Source organism: Trichosurus vulpecula, chromosome 2 (assembly GCF_011100635.1).
Source record: "Trichosurus vulpecula isolate mTriVul1 chromosome 2, mTriVul1.pri, whole genome shotgun sequence".
Lineage (NCBI taxonomy): Eukaryota > Metazoa > Chordata > Mammalia > Diprotodontia > Phalangeridae > Trichosurus > Trichosurus vulpecula.
Window position 1 is genome coordinate 458,826,448 of NC_050574.1, and position 26,617 is coordinate 458,853,064.

Sequence of the window (26,617 nt, forward strand, 5' to 3'; positions counted from 1 at the left end):
AGATGCTATTTATAATTTTGAGGAAGGTTCCCCTTATTCCTATGCTTTCTAGTGTTTTTAATAGGAATGGGTGTTGTACTTTGTCAAAGGCTTTTTCTGCGTCTATTGAGATGATCATATGGTTTCTGCTAGTTTTGTTGTTGATATGGTCAATTATGCTAATAGTTTTCCTAATATTGAACCAGCCTTGCATTCCTGGAATAAATCGTACCTGATCATGGTGTATTATTCTCGTAATGAGTTGCTGCAATCTTTTTGCTAATATTTTATTTAAAATTTTTGCATCAATATTCATTAGGGAAATTGGTCTATAATTTTCTTTCTCTGTTTTAACTCTACCTGGTTTGGGTATTAGTACCATATTTGTGTCATAAAAAGAATTTGGTAGGACTCCTTCTTCACCTATTTTCCCAAATAGTCTACAAAGTATTGGAATTAGTTGTTCTTTAAATGTTTGATAGAATTCACATGTAAAACCATCTGGCCCTGGAGATTTTTTCCTAGGGATTTCGTTGATGGCCTGCTCAATTTCTTTTTCTGATATGGGGTCATTAAGAAATTTCACTTCCTTCTCTGTTAGTCTGGGCAGTTTATGTTTTTGTAGATATTCATCCATATCTCTAAGGTTGTCAAATTTATGGGCATACAGTTGGGCAAAATAATTCCTAATTATTGTTTTGATTTCCTCTTCATTAGAGGTGACCTCACCCTTTTCATTTTTGATACTGGTAATTTGGTTTTCTTCTTTCTTTTTTTTAATCAAATTGGCCAAAGGTTTATCAATTTTATTGGTTTTTTCATAAAACCAGCTCTTTGTTTTATTTATTAATTCAATAGTTTTCTTGGTTTCAATTTTATTAATCTCTCCTTTGATTTTCAGTATTTCTAATTTGGTATTTAATTGGGGGTTTTCAATTTCCTCTTTTTCTAGCTTTTTCAGCTGTATGCCCAGATCATTGATCTCCTTTTTCCCTATTTTATTTATGTAGGCATTTAGAGATATAAAACTTCCCCTAAGAACTGCTTTTGCTGCATCCCATAAGTTTTGGTATGTTGTTTCATTATTGTCATTCTCTTGAATGAAATTATTAATTGTTTCTCTGATTTGATCTTTGGCCCACTCACTCTTTAGAATTAAATTATTTAGTTTCCAATTAGTTTTTAGCTTATTTTTCCATGGTACTTTATTAAAAATGATTCTTATTGCATCATGATCTGAAAAGGATGCATTGACTACTTCTGTTTTTCTGCACTGGATTGTGAGATTTTTATGCCCTAGTACATGGTCAAGTTTTGAGTATGTGCCATGTACTTTTGAGAAGAAAGTATATTCCTTTTTAACCCCGTTCAGTTTTCTCCAGAGGTCTATTATATGTGCCTTTTCTAAAATTCTGTTTACCTCCTTAACTTTTTTCTTATTTATTTTGAGGTTAGATTTATCAAGTTCAGAAAGGGGGAGGTTGAGGTCTCCCAATATTATAGTTTTGCTATCTATTTCTTCCTGTAACTCCCTTAACCTCTCCTCTAAGAAACTGTATGCCTTACCACTTGGTGCATATATGTTAAGCAATGATATTGCTTCATTGTTTATGGTGCCTTTTAGCAGGATATAATGTCCTTCCTTATCTCTTTTAATTAGATCTATCTTTACTTTTGCTTTGTCTGAGATTAGTATTGCTACACCTGCTTTTTTTACTTTAGCTGAGGCACAATATATTTTACTCCAGCCTTTTACCTTAACCCTATGTGTATCCCCCTGTTTCAGATGCGTTTCTTGTAAACAGCATATTGTAGGATTATGGTTTTTAATCCATTCTGCTATCTGCTTCTGTTTTGTGAGAATGTTCATCCCCTGCACGTTCAGGGTTATGATTTCTATCTGTGTCTTTTTCTCCATCCTAATTCCCCCTGTTTATGCTTTTATTTCTCCCTTTCCCCTTCTCCTCCCCAACAAAGTTTTGATTTTGACCGCCGCTTTCCTCAGTTAACCCTCCCTCTTTATTCCCCTCCCTTATCTTACCGTTACCCACTTGCTACTTCTCCTCTTCCTTCTGCCCTCCCCCCTCCCTTTTTCCCCCCTTTCCCTCCCACTTCCCGTAGGACAAGTTAGATTTCTAAACTTATCAGAGTATGTTATTCCCTTCTTGAACTAGATCAGATGACAGTAAAGCTCAAATACTGCTCTTCTCCCTCCCTTCTTTCCCTCTACTATAATATGTTTTTTTGCCACTTCCTTTGCTGTAATTTACCCTTTTCTACAACCTCCTTACCACTTCCCTCATAGCCCTCCCTTTATATCTCTTATTTATATTTTATATCTTTACATCAGTTAATTTATACAGGCATTCACAACCTATGTATATCCCTTTCATTTGTCACAATAGTTGTACCATTCACAAGAATGACTTATATATGTATATGTGTATATATATATATATATATATATATATACATAAAAAACATACATAAGATGATATAATCCCACATAAAGATGTAAACAACCTAAGCTTATTGGTTAATGAAGTTTGTGGGGGTTTTTCCCCTGGTTACCTTTTTATGTCTCTCTTGAGGTTTGTATTTGGAGATCAAATTTTCCATTGAGTTCTGGCCTTTTCATCAGGAAGGTCTGGAATTCCCTTATTTCATTGAATGTCCATCGCCTTGCCTGGAAAATTATGCTTAGTTTTGCTGGGTAGTTGATCCTTGGTTGTAGTCCCAGCTCCTTTGCCCTTCGGAATATCATATTCCAATTTCTCCTGTCTTTTAATGTGGAAGCTGAGAGATCCTGTGTGATCCTGACTGTAGTTCCACGATATTTGAATTGCTTCTTTTTGGCTGCTTGCAGTATTTTCTCCTTGAGTTTATAGCTCTGAAATTTGGCTATAATATTTCTTGGTGTTTTCAGTTTGGGATCTCTTTCAGGGGGTGATTGGTGAATTCTTTCAATGACTATTTTGCCCTCTGGTTCTAGGACCTCTGGGCAGTTGTCTTTGATAATTTCTTCGAAGATACTGTCAAGGCTCCTTTTTTCATCGTGGATTTCCGGTAGACCAATAACTCTCAAATTGTCTCTCCTGGATCTATTTTCCAGGTCAGTTGTTTTGCCAATCAGATATTTCACATTTTTTTCTATTTTTTCATTCTTTACATTTTGTTTTATTACTTCTTGATGCCTCATAGATTCATTAGCTTCCACTTGCTCAAGTCTAATTTTAAATGAGTTAGTGTTTACATTTTGCTTTTGAGCCTCAATTTTCAATTGGTTGATTTCACCTCTCAGGGTGTCCTTTTCTCTCTCTAGATTCTGAATCTCCATAGCCATTTCGCCAATCTTATTCTTTAGGGACTTGATTTCGTCAGTGGATTTTTTCTCCCTTTTTTCCATTTTTTCCATATTTTCTTTTAGCTCCCTAATTTGGTTTTTAAAATCCTCTTTTAGCTCTTCCAGCAGTGCTTTTTGGGCTGGAGACCAGATCATATTAGCTTTTGAGGTATCTGATGTATCTACCGTGTCATTGCTATCTTCTTCTATGTCGATATTTTGATCCTGCCTGTCTCCATAAAAAGAATCTATTGTCCTCGGTTTTTTTTGTGTTCTTCTTCATGTTGGTTTGCCTTTTGCTGGCTTTACAACGAATTTCTATCTGTGAGTCTCGGGGCTTTCTGTCCCAGCTTTCTTATTCTGGGGGTTGTGAGTCTAGAATTATAACCTTCAGTTTTCTGAGGTGTGGGGGAGGGGTCTGGCTCCCTGGCGTCTCACTCCCTATGGGTGCTCTCCAGCACTTGCTTTTCAGCAATGGTCTCAGCTGTTTGTTGTTTGAGCTGATGACTGGCGCTTCCCCTGGGGGAGCAAGGTTACGTCTGGGCTCCTGGCTTGGCCCCCTGCCGACTCTTCCCCTCTGGGACTAATGAGCTTCTAGTATTTGTCCTGTGAAGCCCCGCTACTCTCTCCTCTGTTTCAGTTCTCTTTTTTTTTTCCCGAGGAATTCTCTGGGTGAGGAGGGGAAGGGTTAGAGCCATTTACCTGGCCATTGAGTCTTCCGGAAGTTCAAGAGGCCGAGTTCCTGGGTTTTGCAAGCGTCAGGACTGGGTGTTTTCGTGGCTGGTGGCGTTGCGCTGCCTCTCGTTGCTCCCAGAGACTGCCGTCCTGTGTTGGGAGGCCTGGGGATCTCTGCCGGTTTCGGGCGCCCAGCTTTCTCCCAGCCCGTCTCCCACGTGGATTTCCCGGCCGGCTGCTTCCACCTTGGTCTGGAGCAGCTCCGCACCAAGGACTCTCCGAGCCTGCAGGTTCGTTCCTCCGGCCTTTCAGACTCTCCCGGCTCGGAAATTTGCCCCACGCAGACTGCTCGCAGTTTCTGACTCTCTCAAATCTGCTCAAATTCACTTTTTTATAGGAATCTGACAGACCTTGTGAGAGAGCTCCGGTAAGACACTGCCTTCATGCGGCCATCTTGGCTCCACCCCATTTTTTGAATTCTGCTATTTGAAAATTTGTTTAGAGTCTTCTTTTATAGGTATTTGGAGGGGTTTGGGGGAGAGCTCAAGCAAGTCCCTGCTTTTATTCTGCCATTTTAAGAGTCAGTGTTTTTACTGACTCAGAATATGCTTTCCATGTTCTACAGGCCCATGGTGCAATCTGGAAAGAAAGGGGATATCTGACAGCAAAAAAAACTCCCCTATCAAACATGCTCAGGAGATTTAAAATCTCCTCCAAGCTGTTCAAAAGCCATCTGAGATAGCTGTTATATTTTGCAAAGGCCACCAGAAAGGAGAAATGGATCAGGCTGTGGGAAATCTCCTGGCACACAATGCAGCAAAGAATGCTGCCTGCCAGCTAACTATACTGGCTCCTTTACTCCTACTGCTCCCTGATTCCTTCACACCTTCCTACAGTCCCTAAGAGCAGGCCCTTGCTGAAGAAACAGGATACTCTCTTTACCCTTCTGGGCAGTTTCAGGCACAGGGCAACTTCTTATCCCAGAGGAAAGCCAGTGGAAGCTTCTTCTTGGCTTATACCAGGCCACACACCTGGGGCAGAATGACCTCCAGTCTCTGATAAAGCCTATTTTTACTGGCAGTAAGCTAGGAGAAATCATCTAACAAGTCTGTCTGGCTTGCCCAATTTGTGCCCAGGTGAATCCTGAAGGGGCAGTCAGACCTCCCTCTCTTTCAAAACCTGTTCAGAGGAGGGGTACCCACCCAAGTGAAGACCAGCAGACAGACTTTATACATACACCACTGTCAGAGATTTTAAATTGCTTTTGGTTTTTGTTGACATCTTTACTAATTGGGTTGAAGTTTCTCTTTGCAGAATTGAAAAACCTCAGGAGTTATCAAAGTTCCTATGAAAGGAGATTATACCTTGCTTTGCTTGCCTAGCTCCTTACAGAGCCACAGTGGCCCAGCTTTTATTTCACAGATAACCCAGGCTATGCTAAAGACACTTAAAATTACTTATGCCTCCACATAGTCTGGAATCCAAAATCTTCTGGTAGAGAAGATGAATCATATCCTCAAGCAGATCCTTATTAAGCTGTGCATAGAAACCTGACAGGAGTGGATTAAGAATCTCACAGTTGGGCTACTCAGAGTTCGCATTACACCTGGGGAAAATATCAAGCTTAGCCCTTTCGAATTCCTGTATGGGAGGCCCTTCCTAACATCTGACACCCTATCTGACATAGACCCAGAACAGCATCTGGTCACCCAATTTGCAACTCAGGAGCAGTCAGGAATGCCCTAACGGAATGTGCCAATAAGCATCTTCCACAACCTCTTGGCAATGAAAAGGAGTGTCCTGCTCCAGTATAACCCGGAGAATGGGTTTATTTAAAGCTGTGGAAAACCCAAAGGGGAGAGTGGTTAGATGTCAACTGGAGGAGCCCTACCAAGTCATACTCACCACACCGATGGCTGTAAAACTTGAAGGCCTCCCCAGCTAGACTCATAATTCTAAGATTAAACCAATCTCACTTCTTGCTTCCACAGAGACTCTGGAATATACCTGTGAACCTTGGAGGACCTCAAGCTACTGTTTAGAAAGGCCCCAGCTCTCGCTTCCCCTCAGCAGACAGGTGGATAAAAAGAGATGAAATTATCTGTGCCCTCCTCCTTTTATGTTTTGGCCATGCCATAGACATTTTGATTTCCTCCAGAGAAATTGCCTTTTCTCTCACTTTGGGAATCATTTCCCTCGGAGCTGACAATGACAACCCTAATCCTTTTTCTCCTCTTCCCTGACACCTCAAGCACCCTTGGCCTCAGCAAGTGCGAGGATAACTCTCTAGTTAAACTGGGAAACTCATTATGCCTGGGGTGGGCGTGGGGAGGAGTCCAAGTTTCCTGGGTATGCTACTTACTCCCTCAGGGCAACGCTCATCTCCCATCACTGGCCTTCTTTACAGCAGTCCCACTTCCGAACATGACTTCCTCAGAGATTTTTGCCACCCCATTTATGCTGGCCACTCCTCTGTGGACTACTCCCTCCATCTTGACACCTTGCTTCTTTACAGGGGAATATTCCCTTACCTGGAAGACAACCTCTGTGGCCACTGGACAGGTTAATACCCCTGTTGAGGGAGGACTTGTAAAGGTTTCTGCTGGTCTTTTGACCTGTACCACCTGTGTTGATATGACTAGTGATACATGTCTCTGGAACTTCACTTCAGCCAGCTGTACCAACTGTGCTGAGCGAGCAGTTCCCACTTGTACCTCTGACTGCATACCTCCCCCACTCTCCTATGAGGCTCCCCCTTTTTAAAGCTTTACTTCTAAGTTAATTCACAATGCCACAGCTTCTTCCAGTTATAACACACTTACTGATCTCTTAAAGACACACCTCTCACCTGGGAGCTTAATGTGCAACCATTCTGAACTTTGGGGCATCTATACACAGAGCCTTTTATGAACTGGTCCCATCTGCACCCTCAAAGGCTATACCTTCCTTTGTGGTATTGGCGGATCAAGTGGCAAAGATTCTGAGGAAGAGGTGAAGTGAAGTGCCACCACATGGTGAGACCTCAGAACTACTTAGCCACTCAATGCTTAACACCTTACGAGGACTTTGCGGTGTGCACCCTCTGGTTTTTAGCACCCCTTTCTCCATTTTCAATGCCACATAGCCCAGGGACTCTAGCTTAAAAAGGGGGAAAGCATGGATTCTGGGGAAATGTCCTCTGGTTCCTTAAAAAGGGAGCAGAGTATCTCATGTCCTGTTATGGTCATCTACAACATGAACTCATTCTCTCTAACCTTCCAGACACCATTCATCAACTGGCAAACAAGGCAGCTTATGGTCTCTGGGAAATCCAACAATCTTCGCGTTCCCTAGCAAAGGTGGTCCTAGGTAACAGAATAGTCCTAGACTATCTGCTTGCCTCCAGTGGGGCCGTATGTGCTCTAGCAAACACCTCTTGCTCTATGTACATCAACAACTCTGGGCAGGTAGAAATCCATGCTGAACATGTTTTGGAAAAGGCTAGTTGGATGCAAGAATTCCATGATAACCTCACTGCCCCCCAAATCATCTTCTTCATGGAAATCCTGGCTCCTTTCTCTACTAGCTTCCATACTTATTCCCCACCTGATCATATTCCTTTAATGCCTGTTTGGTCTTTGTTTGCTTAACCTCCTTGCCAGTTTTTTCTCCTCCATGCTCCAGGCCATTAGCTTCTAGATGACTGCCCAGGCTGTATACCAACCCCTGACCAGGTCCAAAGTCTCTAACCTACTGGACCTGGCATCAGCCAGATTCCAAAGTCTGACCCCTTGAATGGGACCCAGCAAGGGAGGGTCCCTTGCCAGCAGGAAGCATTTTCAGAAGATGAGACCTTTGCCCCTTACCTCAAAAGATTTGGGGTCTCATTTGTTTGAGGGGGAAATGAAGGGCTAATGGGACTTGGACCCCAAAAAGGAAAAGACCATGTGCTTGAAAGCAGCCCAGTCCCTAGTATTTCTCCTGAGGCATCAGGCCCGTCCCAGCCCATCTAGATACTCAGTAGTTCTTTCAATGATCCTTTCACTGTGGTCCTTTGACCCAGCCCAGACCACTTAACTTCTTTCACTGTTTGTACCTGGGCCTTCCAGGCTGTTTACCACTCCTTAATCCCATTGAAATCTTCTCAGTATTTTTGTATATCAGTCCCATCCTCATCAAATTCACAGATTCATTTAGAATCTAGCCTGCTTCTATTGGTGATACAAATAAACCTTGCTATTTTGACTGAAAGAAGGCTTGAGTGGTTGAATTCTTTAGAGGCAGACACCCCTAAACCCTTACATTTTGGGGTTCCCAACATCCCAAACCTGAACAATAGCATAACATTCTTTAATGGTACAGATTTCTTCAGTAGTATTACATTCAAGTATTCTTGTTGAGAAAGTTAGAACTGAGCTAAATCTTTGAAATGCAAGCACAAGAAACAAGGAAAACCTAAAAAAAAAATTCATGTGAACAACGGGAAGAGATAAGTTGTAGGAACAATATTCCTTTCCCTGATCTCCTTTTTTTGAAGGAAGTGGTTGAGGTAGGGAAAGAGAGAGAGAGACAGAGAGAGACAGAGAGAGAGAGAGAGAGAGAGAGAGAGAGGTGAAACCACATTTAATCAAATGTGTAAGTGTGAATGGAATTAACTCACTTGTAAAACAAAAGAGTATGGCACAATGGATTATCTAACAGCATCCAATCATACAATAAGTACACTTGAGACACAAGACTCTCACCTGGTTAAGATGACGGACTGGAGTAGAATTTATGGTGCATCAAATGTATCCATAAAAGCAGGGTTGGCAAAAGATGTGGTTAGAAAAGATAAGCTGGGAAACAGCATTATGCTTAAAGGATCTGAGGGTACGTCAGCGCTATGGCAGCAATCTTTTATTATTACCTTACAAAGCTACAACACCAAGGGGTATATGAAGCTAAAGCTGAGCTGACTGTAGCTCCCTGTTGTCTCCCCTTCTTTATCAAGCCTTCACTGAAGAGAGGATCCCACTAAAAGAAATGACCTTGTCACTGAAACTACCTGTATCACATTAAATGCTGAGAGTGAGGTCAGTTCTGCATTGCTCACGTGATTGTCCAAATATTTACGCAAGCATAGGACCACACACTATGGTGCTACGTCTTATTATCTTCCCTTCTTGCCCATGTTTATTTTTATAACCTCCTTTTCCTACTTCCATGGAATAAAACTTCTACTGCTCCATCATCATTGGGATACTTTCTCATTTAGTTTCAATTTACACAACCAGTATTTATTAAACATAGTGGAGCTTGGCACAATGACATCCCTTGGTTCTGGCTGTAAGTGGTCAGATGTTGCATGATCTGACCATTACTTGAGTCTGGTTACAGTTATAGTATCAAGTTCCCCCCTTAAGAGGCAGAAACAGGAAATAGTCATGGTGGCTGAAATTTCTGCAGTTCAAGGCTTGAAAGAGACACTTCTCAATGGATCCCAACCAGTCTATGAGCCAAGACTCTTATCTGTGATATCTAGGGAAACCAGTGTCATGTGTCAGCCAAGGATATTGTTTGAAGGTGTGTGTGTGTGTGTGTGTGTGTGTGTGTGTGTGTGTGTGTTTGTGTGTTTTCCTGGACTCAATTTCCCTGCTATCACTAATAAATAAGTAACATTTCTCATTGATGAGGATTCAGATCTGTCCTTGAAAGGTGTCTGAGTTATGCTCTTGATTTTGGCCTGAAGGTGACCCCTTGAATTTGTCCTGAAATGTACTATTTCTTCAATGGTGGCAGTTATACTGACAAGGGCCTTGTCCAGCTCAACTACTCATACCCATAGGCATAATCCTCTAACCACTTATTAGAATGTAATGTTCCTTCATCTTCCAAAGCTATTGAATCCAATGAGTCCTACCTTCCAGCTCTCTGGGATCCAGCCTAGGATGAGACTTCATTCCTCAGGCTTGACAGAATCCTTATGTCTGTGTAATCTTTCTGGCCAAGTGTCATTGTGACAACTGAGGAGGCAGAGAGGAACTGTATCCACCTGAATTCTGTGCTGTCTCCTTTCTGTCTCCTTTTTATCAAATAAACTTATTTTTAATTTAATGTTCTATAGTTCATGACTGTGTAATTGCATTCCTATGGGACTGGCCTGGGCTAGGGTTGTGACCTATATTGTCAGAGCACTAATCCATTAGCAGCTGGTAGCTCGGGCCTAACGAGTGCTGGATTGGATGTCAGAGACACTAGCTGTGTGCCCCTGGGCAAGTCACTTAACCATTGCCTACCTCAGTTTCCTCATCTATAAAACGGGTGTAATGTTAGCACCTACCTCCTTGGGTTGTTTGTAAAGCTCTATGCAAACCTTAAAGTGCCTACAGTTGGCCCTTCCACATTGCAGTTTCAATATATGTTGGGTTGGCATAAGAAATTAAGTGGGAATTTTGGGAGGAGTTTTGTAGAAGCCACAGACAACACGAGAAGGACAGCGGATGACACAGAAAAGGTTTAGAAACTCAGAAGTGCAGAAAAGATATGTATGGCATTGTATATCAACATATTTTATTTTTTAAAACCGTAATAATTCAGACTTCTTTTCTGGTACGAAGGGAGGGCCAAGCAATTTTACACAGATTTTCCAGATTGTGGGGGTGCCTTAGCCCCACAATATGGGGTTACATAAAATATTATATTTTATAATATGTATTAAATGTATATTATAGAAATATGTATATTATATAAAATATTATAACCGTATAAATATATTTTGTAACAGATATTTAATGTATATATAAATAGGAATATTATATAAAATATAACTATACAAATATTATGTTTTGTAATAGATATTTAATGTATATTATAGAAATAGGTATATTATATAAAATATTATAACTGTGTAAATGCTAGCTACAACAATGATATTAATGATTATTATTGAAGCCTTCAGGTTTTGGCTTAACATTTGGTTTTAATCCAAGTTCCAGAGTAGATCCAGCAATCTCACAGTGAGTAGTAGCTGAGGCCAACCACGAGAAGCAAACGTAGCGCCAATTTCCAAAGTTTGATATTTTCCGAGTAAATCTGCTCAAGGACTGCGTGAATCTCCCCTTGTTTGAAGGCTGGGCACATTCCGTTTGTCACCAAATCAATCTTCATGACTAACGTGTCCAGTCTTAAATTCTGTGGCCAACACAGAAGAGGAAAACGTGGCTCCTCTTGGGTATCTGTTGCTTTCCCAAACCCCCTGCGTCGTGGCCCTTGTTGTCATCCAGAAGGTGTCCACGTCCATGTCCACGTCCACGTCCACGTACGTAGACGTCCACGTCTACGTCCACGTCCACGTACGTAGAAGTCCACGTCCATGTCCATGTCCATGTCCACGTACGTAGACGTCCACGTCCACGACGTAGAGGTCCACGTCCACGTCCGTAGACGTCCACGTCCACGTCCACGGACGTCACACGTCCCCGTCCATCCACGTCCACGTCCACGTCCACGTCCACTTACGTAGACGTCCAAGTCCATGCTTCTCTTGAATCTTGTATTTGACAGTCAAATTTTTTATTCAGCTCTGGGCTTTTCATCAAGAATGCTTGAAAGTCCTCTACTTCATTGAATATCCATTTTTCCCCCTGAAGTATTATACTCAGTTTTGCTAGGTAGGTAATTCTTGACTTTAAATCCTTGCTCCTTTGATCTCTGGAATATCATATTCCAAGCCCTCTGGTCACTTGATGTAAAAGCTGCCAAATCTTGTGTTATACTAATTGTGTTTCCACAATATTTGAATTGTTTCTTTCTGGCTGCTTCCAATATTTTCTCCCTCACCTGGGAACTCTGGAATTTGGCTACAATATTCCTAGGAGTTTTACTTTTGTGGCATCTCTTTCAGGAGGTCATCGGTGGGATATTTCAATTTCTATTTTCCCCTCTGGTTCTAGAATATCAAGGCAGTTTTCCTTGATATTTTCTTGAAAGATGATGTCTGAACTCTTTTTTTGATCTTGGCTTTCAGGTAGTCCAATAATTTTAAAATTATCTCTCTTGGATCTATTTTCCAATGAGATATTTGACATTGTCTTTTATTTTTTCATTGTTTCGGTTTTGTTTTACAATTTTTTGAATTCTCATAAAGTCATTAGCTTCCATTTGCTCCATTCTAATTTTTAAGGAATGATTTTCTTCAGTGAGCTTTTGGACCTCCTTTTCCATTTGGCCAATTCTGCTTTTTATGATATTCTTCTCCTCATTGGCTTTCTGGACCTCTTTTGCCATTTGGGTTAGTCTGTTTTTAAGGTGTTATTTTCTTCAGCATTTTTTTGGGTCTCCTTAGCAAGCTGGTGACTTGTTTTCATGCTTTTCTTGCCTCACTCTCATTTCTCTTCCCAGTTTTTCTCAACTTCTCTTACTTGATTTTCAAAATCCATTTTAAGCTCTTCCATGGCCTGTAACCAATTCGTATTTTTCTTGGAGACCTTGGATGTAGGAGCTTTGACTTTTTTGTCTTCTTGTGAGTGTATGTTTTGATCAACCTTGTCATCAAAGTAAGATTAGATATTCTGATTTTTTCCTCACTATTTGCTCATTTCCCCAGCCAATTACTTGAGTTTTGAGTTTGTTGTTAAGGTAGGACTCTGCTTCCAGTATGGAGGGTGTACAGTCCCAAGTTTCAGGGGTTTTGTGCAGCTATTTTCAGAGATATTTCTCGAGACCCGTAAATTTTCAATTCTTCCAAGGTTGTATGATCATTGGAGAGGTGCTTACTCCTCTCCTGGTCTGTGTTCTGGTCTGTGAGTGACTACAAGCACTCTTTTCTTCCTTGGAACTGTGAAGAGGATTCCCTCTCTGCTGCCACCACAAGCTCCACCATGCCAGCTCTCCTCCTCACCCCAGGACTGCAATGCAGGTTGAAGCATGGGCAAAGCAAGAGAATCCTGCCTCAGTGTGAGCAAAGAGATCCCTGCAATCCCCCAGAGCTCTGGAAGTAGCTGCTGCTGCTGCCACCACTGTCCTGGGGTTGGGGCTGGGCTGTGCTCCTCTCTCACCCAGGTCCAACAGACCTTTTCTATTGACCTGCTAAGTTGTTTCTGGTGTTTGTGGGAAGTCTGGAAACTGCCACATCTGCCAGTGATTCTGTGCCCTGAGGTCTGCTCTGGGTCTGCTAGGGCCATTTTTTTTGCCATTGCAGCCCATGCTGGACTGGGCTCTTCTCTCAGACTAGTGCAACAGACCTTTCCTGTTGACCTTCCAGGTTGTCTTGGGCTGGAAATTTGTTTCACCATCATTTTTTGGATTCTGCTGTTTGAAAATTTGTTTAGAGTCTTCTTTTACAGGAATTTGGAGGGGTTTGGGGGAGAGCTCAAGCAAGTCCCTGCTTTTATTCTGCCATCTTAAGAGTCAATGTTTTTACTGACTCAGAATATGCTTTCCATGTTCTACAGGCCCATGGTGCAATCTGGAAAGAAAGGGGATATCTGACAGCAAAAAAAACTCCCCTATCAAACATGCTCAGGAGATTTAAAATCTCCTCCAAGCTGTTCAAAAGCCATCTGAGATAGCTGTTATATTTTGCAAAGGCCACCAGAAAGGAGAAATGGATCAGGCTGTGGGAAATCTCCTGGCACACAATGCAGCAAAGAATGCTGCCTGCCAGCTAACTATACTGGCTCCTTTACTCCTACTGCTCCCTGATTCCTTCACACCTTCCTACAGTCCCTAAGAGCAGGCCCTTGCTGAAGAAACAGGATACTCTCTTTACCCTTCTGGGTAGTTTCAGGCACAGGGCAACTTCTTATCCCAGAGGAAAGCCAGTGGAAGCTTCTTCTTGGCTTATACCAGGCCACACACCTGGGGCAGAATGACCTCCAGTCTCTGATAAAGCCTATTTTTACTGGCAGTAAGCTAGGAGAAATCATCTAACAAGTCTGTCTGGCTTGCCCAATTTGTGCCCAGGTGAATCCTGAAGGGGCAGTCAGACCTCTCTATCTTTTCAAACCTGTTCAGAGGAGGGGTACCCACCCAAGTGAAGACCAGCAGACAGACTTTATACATACACCACTGTCAGAGATTTTAAATTGCTTTTGGTTTTTGTTGACATCTTTACTAATTGGGTTGAGGTTTCTCTTTGCAGAATTGAAAAAGCTCAGGAGTTATCAAAGTTCCTATGAAAGGAGATTATACCTTGCTTTGCTTGCCTAGCTCCTTACAGAGCCACAGTGGCCCAGCTTTTATTTCACAGATAACCCAGGCTATGCTAAAGACACTTAAAATCACTTATGCCTCCACTTAGTCTGGAATCCAAAATCTTCTGGTAGAGAAGATGAATCATATCCTCAAGCAGATCCTTATTAAGCTGTGCATAGAAACCTGACAGGATTGGATTAAGAATCTCCCAGTTGGGCTGCTCAGAGTTCGCATTACACCTGGGGAAAATATCAAGCTTAGCCCTTTCGAATTCCTGTATGGGAGGCCCTTCCTAACATCTGACATCCTATCTGACATAGACCCAGAACAGCATCTGATCACCCAATTTGCAACTCAGGAGCAGTCAGGAATGCCCTAACGGAATGTGCCAATAAGCATCTTCCACAACCTCTTGGCAATGAAAAGGAGTGTCCTGCTCCAGTATAACCCGGAGAATGGGTTTATTTAAAGCTGTGGAAAACCCAAAGGGGAGAGTGGTTAGATGTCAACTGGAGGAGCCCTACCAAGTCATACTCACCACACCAATGGCTGTAAAACTTGAAGGCCTCCCCAGCTAGACTCATAATTCTAAGATTAAACCAATCTCACTTCTTGCTTCCACAGAGACTCTGGAATATACCTGTGAACCTTGGAGGACCTCAAGCTACTGTTTAGAAAGGCCCCAGCTCTCCCTTCCCCTCAGCAGACAGGTGGATAAAAAGAGGTGAAATTATCTGTGCCCTCCTCCTTTTATGTTTTGGCCCTGCCATAGACATTTTGATTTCCTCCAGAGAAATTGCCTTTTCTCTCACTTTGGGAATCATTTCCCTCGGAGCTGACAATGACAACCCTAATCCTTTTTCTCCTCTTCCCTGACACCTCAAGCACCCTTGGCCTCAGCAAGTGCGAGGATAACTCTCTAGTTAAACTGGGAAACTCATTATGCCTGGGGTGGGCGTGGGGAGGAGTCCAAGTTTCCTGGGTATGCTACTTACTCCCTCAGGGCAACGCTCATCTCCCATCACTGGCCTTCTTTACAGCAGTCCCACTTCCGAACATGACTTCCTCAGAGATTTTTGCCGCCCCATTTATGCTGGCCACTCCTCTGTGGACTACTCCCTCCATCTTGACACCTTGCTTCTTTACAGGGGAATATTCCCTTACCTGGAAGACAACCTCTGTGGCCACTGGACAGGTTAATACCCCTGTTGAGGGAGGACTTGTAAAGGTTTCTGCTGGTCTTTTGACCTGTACCACCTGTGTTGATATGACTAGTGATACATGTCTCTGGAACTTCACTTCAGCCAGCTGTACCAATTGTGCTGAGCGAGCAGTTCCCACTTGTACCTCTGACTGCATACCTCCCCCACTCTCCTATTAGGCTCCCCCTTTTTAAAGCTTTACTTCTAAGTTAATTCACAATGCCACAGCTTCTTCCCGTTATAACACTCTTATTGATTGCTTAAAGACACACCTCTCACCTGGGAGCTTAATGTGCAACCATTCTGAACTTTGGGGCATCTATACACAGAACCTTTTATGAACTGGTCCCATCTGCACCCTCAAAGGCTATACCTTCCTTTGTGGTATTGGCGGATCAAGTGGCAAAGATTCTGAGGAAGAGGTGAAGTGAAGTGCCACCACATGGTGAGACCTCAGAACTACTTAGCCACTCAATGCTTAACACCTTACGAGGACTTTGCGGTGTGCACCCTCTGGTTTTTAGCACCCCTTTCTCCATTTTCAATGCCACATAGCCCAGGGACTCTAGCTTAAAAAGGGGGAAAGCATGGATTCTGGGGAAATGTCCTCTGGTTCCTTAAAAAGGGAGCAGAGTATCTCATGTCCTGTTATGGTCATCTACAACATGAACTCATTCTCTCTAACCTTCCAGACACCATTCATCAACTGGCAAACAAGGCAGCTTATGGTCTCTGGGAAATCCAACAATCTTCGCATTCCCTAGCAAAAGTGGTCCTAGGGAACAGGATAGTCCTAGACTATCTGCTTGCCTCCAGTGGGGCCGTATGTGCTCTAGCAAACACCTCTTGCTCTATGTACATCAACAACTCTGGGCAGGTAGAAATCCATGCTGAACATGTTTTGGAAAAGGCTAGTTGGATGCAAGAATTCCATGATAACCTCACTGCCCCCCAAATCATCTTCTTCATGGAAATCCTGGCTCCTTTCTCTACTAGCTTCCATACTTATTCCCCACCTGATCATATTCCTTTAATGCCTGTTTGGTCTTTGTTTGCTTAACCTCCTTGCCAGTTTTTTCTCCTCCATGCTCCAGGCCATTAGCTTCTAGATGACTGCCCAGGCTGTATGCCAACCCCTGACCAGGTCCAAGGTCTCTAACCTACTGGACCTGGCATCAGCCAGATTCCAAAGTCTGACCCCTTGAATGGGACCCAGCAAGGGAGGGTCCCTTGTCAGCAGGAAGCATTTTCAGAAGATGAGACCTTTGCCCCTTACCTCAAAAGATTTGGGGTCTCATTTGTTTGAGGGGGAAATGAAGGGGTAATGGGACTTGGACCCCAAAAAGGAAAAGACCATGTGTTTGAAAGCAGCCCAGTCCCTAGTATTTCTCCTGAGTCATCAGGCCGGTCCCAGCCCATCTAGATACTCAGTAGTTCTTTCAATGATCCTTTCACTGTGGTCCTTTGACCCAGCCCAGACCACTTAACTTCTTTCACTGTTTGTACCTGGGCCTTCCAGGCTCTTTACCACTCCTTAATTCCATTGAAATCTTCTCAGTATTTTTGTATATCAGTCCCATCCTCATCAAATTCACAGATTCATTTAGAATCTAGCCTGCTTCTATTGGTGATACAAATAAACCTTGCTATTTTGACTGAAAGAAGGCTTGAGTGGTTGAATTCTTAGAGGCAGACACCCCTAAACCCTTACATTTTGGGGTTCCCAACATCCCAAACCTGAACAATAGCATAACATTCTTTAATGGTACAGATTTCTTCAGTAGTATTACATTCAAGTATTCTTGTTGAGAAAGTTAGAACTGAGCTAAATCTTTGAAATGCAAGCACAAGAAACAAGGAAAACCTAAAAAAAAATTCATGTGAACAACGGGAAGAGATAAGTTGTAGGAACAATATTCCTTTCCCTGATCTCCTTTTTTTGAAGGAAGTGGTTGAGGTAGGGAAAGAGAGAGAGAGACAGAGAGAGACAGAGAGAGAGAGACAAGAGAGAGAGAGAGGTGAAACCACATTTAATCAAATGTGTAAGTGTGAATGGAATTAACTCACTTGTAAAACAAAAGAGTATGGCACAATGGATTATCTAACAGCATCCAATCATACAATAAGTACACTTGAGACACAAGACTCTCACCTGGTTAAGATGACGGACTGGAGTAGAATTTATGGTGCATCAAATGTATCCATAAAAGCAGGGTTGGCAAAAGATGTGGTTAGAAAAGATAAGCTGGGAAACAGCATTATGCTTAAAGGATCTGAGGGTACGTCAGCGCTATGGCAGCAATCTTTTATTATTACCTTACAAAGCTACAACACCAAGGGGTATATGAAGCTAAAGCTGAGCTGACTGTAGCTCCCTGTTGTCTCCCCTTCTTTATCAAGCCTTCACTGAAGAGAGGATCCCACTAAAAGAAATGACCTTGTCACTGAAACTACCTGTATCACATTAAATGCTGAGAGTGAGGTCAGTTCTGCATTGCTCACGTGATTGTCCAAATATTTACGCAAGCATAGGACCACATACTATGGTGCTACGTCTTATTATCTTCCCTTCTTGCCCATGTTTATTTTTATAACCTCCTTTTCCTACTTCCATGGAATAAAACTTCTACTGCTCCATCATCATTGGGATACTTTCTCATTTAGTTTCAATTTACACAACCAGTATTTATTAAACATAGTGGAGCTTGGCACAATGACATCCCTTGGTTCTGGCTGTAAGTGGTCAGATATTGCATGATCTGACCATTACTTGAGTCTGGTTACAGTTATAGTATCAAGTTCCCCCCTTAAGAGGCAGAAACAGGAAATAGTCATGGTGGCTGAAATTTCTGCAGTTCAAGGCTTGAAAGAGACACTTCTCAATGGATCCCAACCAGTCTATGAGCCAAGACTCTTATCTGTGATATCTAGGGAAACCAGTGTCATGTGTCAGCCAAGGATATTGTTTGAAGGAGTGTGTGTGTGTGTGTGTGTGTGTTTGTGTGTTTTCCTGGACTCAATTTCCCTGCTATCACTAATAAATAAGTAACATTTCTCATTGATGAGGATTCAGATCTGTCCTTGAAAGGTGTCTGAGTTATGCTCTTGATTTTGGCCTGAAGGTGACCCCTTGAATTTGTCCTGAAATGTACTATTTCTTCAATGGTGGCAGTTATACTGACAAGGGCCTTGTCCAGCTCAACTACTCATACCCATAGGCATAATCCTCTAACCACTTATTAGAATGTAATGTTCCTTCATCTTCCAAAGCTATTGAATCCAATGAGTCCTCCTTCCAGCTCTCTGGGATCCAGCCTAGGATGAGACTTCATTCCTCAGGCTTGACAGAATCCTTATGTCTGTGTAATCTTTCTGGCCAAGTGTCATTGTGACAACTGAGGAGGCAGAGAGGAACTGTATCCACCTGAATTCTGTGCTGTCTCCTTTCTGTCTCCTTTTTATCAAATAAACTTATTTTTAATTTAATGTTCTATAGTTCATGACTGTGTAATTGCATTCCCATGGGACTGGCCTGGGCTAGGGTTGTGACCTATATTGTCAGAGCACTAATCCATTAGCAGCTGGTAGCTCGGGCCTAAGGAGTGCTGGATTGGATGTCAGAGACACTAGCTGTGTGCCCCTGGGCAAGTCACTTAACCATTGCCTACCTCAGTTTCCTCATCTATAAAACGGGTGTAATGTTAGCACCTACCTCCTTGGGTTGTTTGTAAAGCTCTTTGCAAACCTTAAAGTGCCTACAGTTGGCCCTTCCACATTGCAGTTTCAATATATGTTGGGTTGGCATAAGAAATTAAGTGGGAATTTTGGGAGGAGTTTTGTAGAAGCCACAGACAACACGAGAAGGACAGCGGATGGCACAGAAAAGGTTTAGAAACTCAGAAGTGCAGAAAAGATATGTATGGCATTGTATATCAACATATTTTATTTTTTAATACCGTAATAATTCAGACTTCTTTTCTGGTACGAAGGGAGGGCCAAGCAATTTTACACAGATTTTCCAGATTGTGGGGGTGCCTTAGCCCCACAATATGGGGTTACATAAAATATTATATTTTATAATAAATATTTAATGTATATTATAGAAATAGGTATATTATATAAAATATTATAACTGTATAAATATATTTTGTAACAGATATTCAATGTATATATAAATAGGAATATTATATAAAATATAACTATATAAATATTATGTTTTGTAATAGATATTTAATGTATATTATAGAAATAGGTATATTATATAAAATATTATAGCTATATAAATACTGTGTTTTGTAATAGATATTTAATGTATATTATATAAATAGGTATATTATATAAAATATTATAACTGTATAAATATATTTTATAACAGATATTTAATGTATATATAAATAGGAATATAATATAAAATATAACTCTATAAATATTATGTTTTGTAATAGATATTTAATATATATTATAGAAATAGGTATATTATATAAAATATTATAACTGTGTAAATTTTAGCTACAACAATGATATTAATGATTATTATTGAAGCCTTCAGGTTTTGGCTTAACATTTGGTTTTAATCCAAGTTGCAGAGTAGATCCAGCAATCTCACAGTACCTGAGGCCAACCACGAGAAGCAAACGTAGCGCCAACTTCCAAAGTTTGATATTTTCCGAGTAAATCTGGTCAAGGACTGCGTGAATCTCCCCTTGTTTGAAGGGATGGGGACATTCCGTTTGTCACCAAATCAATCTACGGCCGAGTTCCTGCGCAATGCACTTGCTGCCATTCTAGCCTATGGGAAAAGACCCATTGGGCAAATGTGCCATTTGCCCCCAACTTTCTCAGCGGACTCCGAATCACCGTATTGCTCCTTGCAGGGGACAGGGACCTTGATGCATTTGGCCATGCTGTTCAGCTGGATCTCTTTCAGTCAAGTTGCAAAGTGCAGATTCGTCGTCCCCCATTGACTTCAATGGGGCGAAAGGTTGAATGTGCAGACAACTCCAAGAGAAAGAGCAGCAAGCGAAAGCTAATGCGTTAGCTGAAGAGAAAGCAAGGAGAGAAAGCGGCCGGCAACACAGCTTTCAAGTAGCTTGGAATACGGCCGAGTTCCTGCGCAATGCACTTGCTGCCGTTCTAGCCTATGGGAAAAGACCCATTGGGCAAATGTGCCATTTGCCCCCAACTTTCTCAGCGGACTCCGAATCACCGTATTGCTCCTTGCAGGGGACAGGGACCTTGATGCATTTGGCCATGCTGTTCAGCTGGATCTCTTTCAGTCAAGTTGCAAAGTGCAGATTCGTCGGCCCCCATTGACTTCAATGGGGCGAAAGGTTGAATGTGCAGACAACTCCAAGAGAAAGAGCAGCAAGCGAAAGCTAATGCGTTAGCTGAAGAGAAAGCAAGGAGAGAAAGCGGCCGGCAACACAGCTTTCAAGTAGCTTGGAATACGGCCGAGTTCCTGCGCGATTCACTTGCTGCCGTTCTAGCCTATGGGAAAAGACCCATTGGGCGAATGTGCCATTCGCCCCCAACTTTCTCGGCGGACTCCCGAATCACGGTATTGCACCCTGCAGGGGACAGTGACCTTGATGCATTTGGCCATGCTGTTCAGCTGGATCTCTTGCAGTCAAGTTGCAAAGTGCAGATTCGTCGTGCCCCATTGACTTCAATGGGGCGAAAGGTTGAATGTGCAGACAACTCCAAGAGAAAGAGCAGCAAGCGAAAGCTAATGCGTTAGCTGAAGAGAAAGCAAGGAGAGAAAGCGGCCGGCAACACAGCTTTCAAGTAGCTTGGAATACGGCCGAGTTCCTGCGCGATTCACTTGCTGCCGTTCTAGCCTATGGGAAAAGACCCATTGGGCGAATGTGCCATTCGCCCCCAACTTTCTCGGCGGACTCCGAATCACGGTGTTGCACCCTGCAGGGGACAGTGACCTTGATGCATTTGGCCATGCTGTTCAGCTGGATCTCTTGCAGTCAAGTTGCAAAGTGCAGATTCGTCGTGCCCCATTGACTTCAATGGGGCGAAAGGTTGAATGTGCAGACAACTCCAAGAGAAAGAGCAGCAAGCGAAAGCTAATGCGTTAGCTGAAGAGAAAGCAAGGAGAGAAAGCGGCCGGCAACACAGCTTTCAAGTAGCTTGGAATACGGCCGAGTTCCTGCGCAATGCACTTGCTGCCTTTATACCCTATGGGAAAAGACCCATTGGGCAAATGTGCCATTCGCCCCCAACTTTCTCGGCGGACTCCGAATCACCGTATTGCTCCTTGCAGGGGACAGGGACCTTGATGCATTTGGCCATGCTGTTCAGCTGGATCTCTTTCAGTCAAGTTGCAAAGTGCAGATTCGTCGTCCCCCATTGACTTCAATGGGCTGAAAGGTTGAATGTGCAGACAACTCCAAGAGAAAGAGCAGCAAGCGAAAGCTAATGAGTTAGCTGAAGAGAAAGCAAGGAGAGAAAGCGGCCGGCAACACAGCTTTCAAGTGGCTTGGAATACGGCCGAGTTCCTGCGCAATGCACTTGCTGCCATTCTAGCCTATGGGAAAAGACCCATTGGGCAAATGTGCCATTTGCACCCAACTTTCTCAGCAGACTCCGAATCACCGTATATCTCACTCACATCTCTTAGAATCCCTAGTTTTCCTCATAAACTCGGCACAGAGACCCACCTTCTACACAAAGCCGTTCCGTTTCTCCCTGCTCCTTTTATTTAAGTCAAGGACATCATCATCCTCCTAATTACCTAGGTTTGCAACTTCAGCTTTATCCTCAACTATTCATTCTCACTCAACTCACTTATCCAATCATATCTCGTGGTTTCTATCTCTCCTCTCACTTATATCCCATCCTCCCCACTCACATAGTCACCACCCTAGATCAGGACACCATCACTTCACATCTGGATTATCTTCTCCACTCACATAGTCACCACCCTCAATGAGGACACCATCACTTCACATCTGGATTATCCTCTCCACTCACATAGTCACCGCCCTAAACAAAGACCCTATCATCTCACATCTGGATTATAGAAATAGCCTTTTAATTGGTCTCCCTGCCTCAAGCCTCCTCCTCCACTCTAATCTATCCTCCACTCAACTGTCAAGGTGATTTTCCCCCCTAAAACACATGACTGACCATGTTATTCCCTTACTCAATAAACTCCAGGGACTCTTTGCTACTTCTAGGATGAAATACAAACTCCTTTATTTGGCATTTATATACCTAGCCCTTCACAACTGGGCTCTTCCAGACTTTTTACTCCATTTCATGATCCAGACAACCTGATACTGCTTGATGCCCTCAAACACAATGCTCCATTTGCTGTCTCTCCACTGTCTGTCCCCCACACCTGGTACATGCTTCCTCCTCACCTCTGCCTTTTAGGATCTCTTCAAAATTTACAGCTTCAATGCCACCTTTTGCAAAAGACCTTTCCCTCTCCCCCCAGTTCCTAGAGCCTTTCTTTCTAAAGCTACCTTGTATCTGCTCTGTGTGTATCTTGTATGGACCTATCTATCTATGTGCATGTCCTCTCCTCAGAATTGTCCTTTCAGTTTATAAAGTCTTTTACACAGTTCTGATGCTCACAACAACTTTAGGAGATTGTCAGGTCCTAGACTTATCTTCATTTTACAAATGAGGAAACTGGGGCCAGGAGAAGTTAAATGACTTATCCAAGGCCACAGAGCTAGGAAATGCCTGAGGCAAGATCTGAATTTAGGCCTGCCTAATTCCAAGTCTGGTACTTTGTCTATTATGCCTCCTAGCTGTCACTTTGAAGCCAAGGACTCTTGCTTTGTATCTTCGGTGTGGACATAGTTCTTGGTACATGGCAGGCACTTAATAAATGCTTATTGATCATTTAATATAGACCTTATATCAGAGATTCTTTGCCTTTTTGTGTCCTGGATCCCTTTGGGAGCCCAATGAAGCCTATGGAATTTTTTGATGCATGAAGTAAAATACATGGAATTACAAAGGAAATTAGTTGTATTGAAATATGATTATAAAATTATTTTCTGTATCCCAGCTCACAGACCACCCCAAATCTATCGCTAGATCCCCAGATTAAGAACCCCTGCCTTATATTTACTTTGTTTCTACTTAATAGTGAACATAACTCTTTATTTTGGGTGTACATTTGAATATGTACATATCATCTCCCTTGACAGAACGCCAGCTTCTTGAATTCGTTTTTTAATCATTATCTCTCCAGCACCCAGGACAGTGGGTACCAAGTTTTTGTTAATTGATTTAGCAATGTGACCTAGCAGTCTTGATACTTGTGTGGACATCTCACAAGACCATAAGAGTTATGGTTGGAAGGGACCTTGGACATTCTCTAGTCCAACCCTGTCATTTTAGAAATGAGGAACCAGCAATTTGGAGAAATGAAGTGATTTGCCCCATGTCTCCCAGGTCATAAATAGGAGAGCCAGGATTCACACCTGGGGAAAACACCCAATGCTCTTGTCAGAGGAATGTTATAAGGCTTCCAAAGGCATCCTTACACTTATATCCTTCTCTTTGTCACAAAGACCCTGCCCTTTCCCTTGGTCACACTCATCTTTCTAGGCTGTCTCTCCCCCATGCCCTGGACCCTTGGTGAAGCCTCCCGATGCCCCACCCACCTTACCTCTCGGTACCAGTACTTCACTAGCCGAATAAGGCTCTTCAGCTTGGTTGGACGCTGTTTCACAAAACTTCTCTGCAGTTCTCTGAAGGATGGAGTGAACTCGCCAGGGCCCCCTTTGCTCTTTATTAGTTTTTCATAGACCTTTGGCCATACAGTAAGTCTTGGATTCAGACCTGGGTAATTCTCTTGCCTTGAGGGTAGATTTTCTCCCCCTGACAGTGGGAGAGACATTGTCTTAAAGCAAAATCTAACTGTATCACCCCTTTGCTCACAAATGCTCAGTGGCTCGCTATTATCTCTAGGATAAAATGCCTCAACTTGACATTGATAGCCTTTCACAACCTTGGTCCAATCTGTCTTTTCAGCCTTATTAGTCTTATTTTTATTCATTTATTATATTATCATTATTTAAAATTTATTTTTAATGTATTTTTATTGATGTTTTCTCTTTCTTATATCACTACATACCATGTATCTCCCCCCTCCCCTTCCCTGAGAGCCATCCCATATGACAAATAGTGCATGTATTTTTTTAGAGAGAAAAATAAAATCAGAATAACAATGATGCGTTGAGAAGGTCCAAAAATAATGTGTAACACCTGTGCATTTCCCACCTCCACCAAAGGGTGGGCTAGGGGTATCTTCTTATATTTCTTCATTCATATTATTCACTATAACAAAGATGAGTTCTAGCCAAATTGACCATCTCTTTGTTCCTCACACTCTACACTCCTTCTCCCATCTCTGCTTTTACACCAAGCTGTCCCCCATCCCTTCTCACCTCTACCTCTTAGAAGTCTTCTTTCAAGCTCAACTCATTTGGTAGCTTCCATGGAAAGCTTTTCCTGATCCCCCTTAGTGGTCAGTCAGTCAAAAAATATTTATTGAGACCCACCAGGTGGCAAGCACTTGTGTGGAGCACAAAGTTGTTTCTGCTCTCTCCCTCCTCCTCAATTGCCCATGCATGCTTATCTGTTTAGATGTTGCATCCTCCAAAGGAAAATATAAGCTCATCAGGGGCAGGGACACTTTTTCATTTTGTCTTTGTATCTGTCCTTAGCACCAAGCCTACAGTAGTTATTGGATTGGATTGGACCTTGGAACTCACAAACAATTAATTCACCATGGTTCAACCTGCCAGATATACCTCAGTCCCCTTCTCCCTGAAAAACAGGAACTCTCAGCAGTATCAGAGCAAGGAGACAAAAAGATAAAAAAAAGAGAGCATATAGATAAACTTAAAAAATAAGTTTCAATAGATGATTCTCTTTCCACCTTTGTTTACCAAATCATCTTCCATATGCTTCCCAGAAGGAACTATATCTCAGACAATTACCTTAACACAGGAGTTCTTAAACATTTTTTGTGGATCCCTTTGGCAGTCTGGGGAAGCCTGTGGATCCTTTCTCAGAATATAGTTTTTAAATGTATAGAATAAAATACATAGGATTACCATGTTGAGCTCTGGATTTGATAAACTCCAGAAGCTTCCTGTTACTTCTAAGATAAAATTTTAAAGTCTTCTGGCTTTTAAAGCCCTTCGGAACCCGGGCCCTTTCTATTGCCAGTCTTGTACCTTACTGCCCTCCATGAACCCTTTGATCCAGTGACACTGGCCTCCTGGCTGTTCATCACACAAAACGCTCCATCTCCTAACTCTGTCCCCATGCTTGGAACTCTCTCCCTTCTTGTCACCTCTTCTTGGTTTCCCTCACTTCCTTTGAATGTTAGCTGAAATCTTAGCTTCAGAAAGAAGCCTTTCCCAGTTCCCTTTAAAGCTAATGTCTTCCTTCTGATATTACTCTCAATTTATCCTATCTTTATCTTATTTGTATATACTTGTTTGTATATTGTCTCCTCCATTAAAATGTGAGTTCTTTGAGAGCAGGGACTGGGCTTTGTCTTTCTTTATATCCCCAGGTTCAGCATGGTGCTGGGCACACAGTACCCAAAATATTTGTTGACTTGATTTGCCTCATATTGAAATAAAGATGTAATTTTGTGTTGAACCCAATCCACCCCTTTCCACCTCCTATGAAAACTGTCCAGTCCCCTTGTAGACCTCAAATTAAGAACTGTTGTCCTAGAAAGACTGCCCTCTCATGCAGGCATTAGTCTGTTCTTACCTAGAGCATTGAAGACTGGTAGCACATCCACATGGATCAGTTTATTCTTCTTCCTTGACTGGACATTGAAGTTCAAGGATCTTGGGGGCACAGACCTATTTGAGGACTCTCGTTTTGAGATGTTGATAATGTCATAAGCTATGCTTTTTTGGCACTTCTTGAGTTTCTCCATCATGAATTCAATGATGGGACCTTGGAGTTTGTACTGGTCTTTGTAGCTGGAGAAACAACTCAGGAAAAGGAGCATGTCCACATCAGAAGTGTGTTTTAGGTCTACACCCTTGGAAAAGGAGCCTCCCTGCCAAAGACAGACCAGGTTCATTATCATCCAGGGTAGGACTGATATCAAGCTTCCTTTGTTACCAAAGTGAAACTCTCAAAGACCTCTAAGCTGGAGCATTTAAGAATCAGTGTCTGAGATTCAGAGCTCAAAGGGATGTTGCAAGTCATTGAGTCTAACACCATCATTTTACAAATGAAGAAACTGAGGCCCAGAGAG

The 26,617-nt window shown here is 42.3% G+C and overlaps 1 protein-coding gene across 4 annotated transcripts in view; it reads right to left on the minus strand.

Annotated features, from left to right (window-relative positions):
- LOC118840360 (2'-5'-oligoadenylate synthase-like protein 2) overlaps positions 1-26,617 on the minus strand; it is a 50,499-nt gene that overhangs the window by 20,420 nt on the left and 3,462 nt on the right. For 2 of the 4 annotated variants that reach the window (XM_036747848.1, XM_036747847.1), the window contains exons 2-3: positions 26,119-26,416; positions 23,993-24,204 (exon numbers count right to left, since the gene is read on the minus strand). In XM_036747848.1, the coding sequence (XP_036603743.1) occupies positions 23,993-24,204; positions 26,119-26,416 (510 nt within the window). Of the gene's footprint in view, positions 1-13,100; positions 13,425-21,845; positions 24,205-26,118; positions 26,417-26,617 lie in introns of those variants that run through there. The other 2 variants (XM_036747846.1, XM_036747844.1) reach the window with 2 other exon arrangements.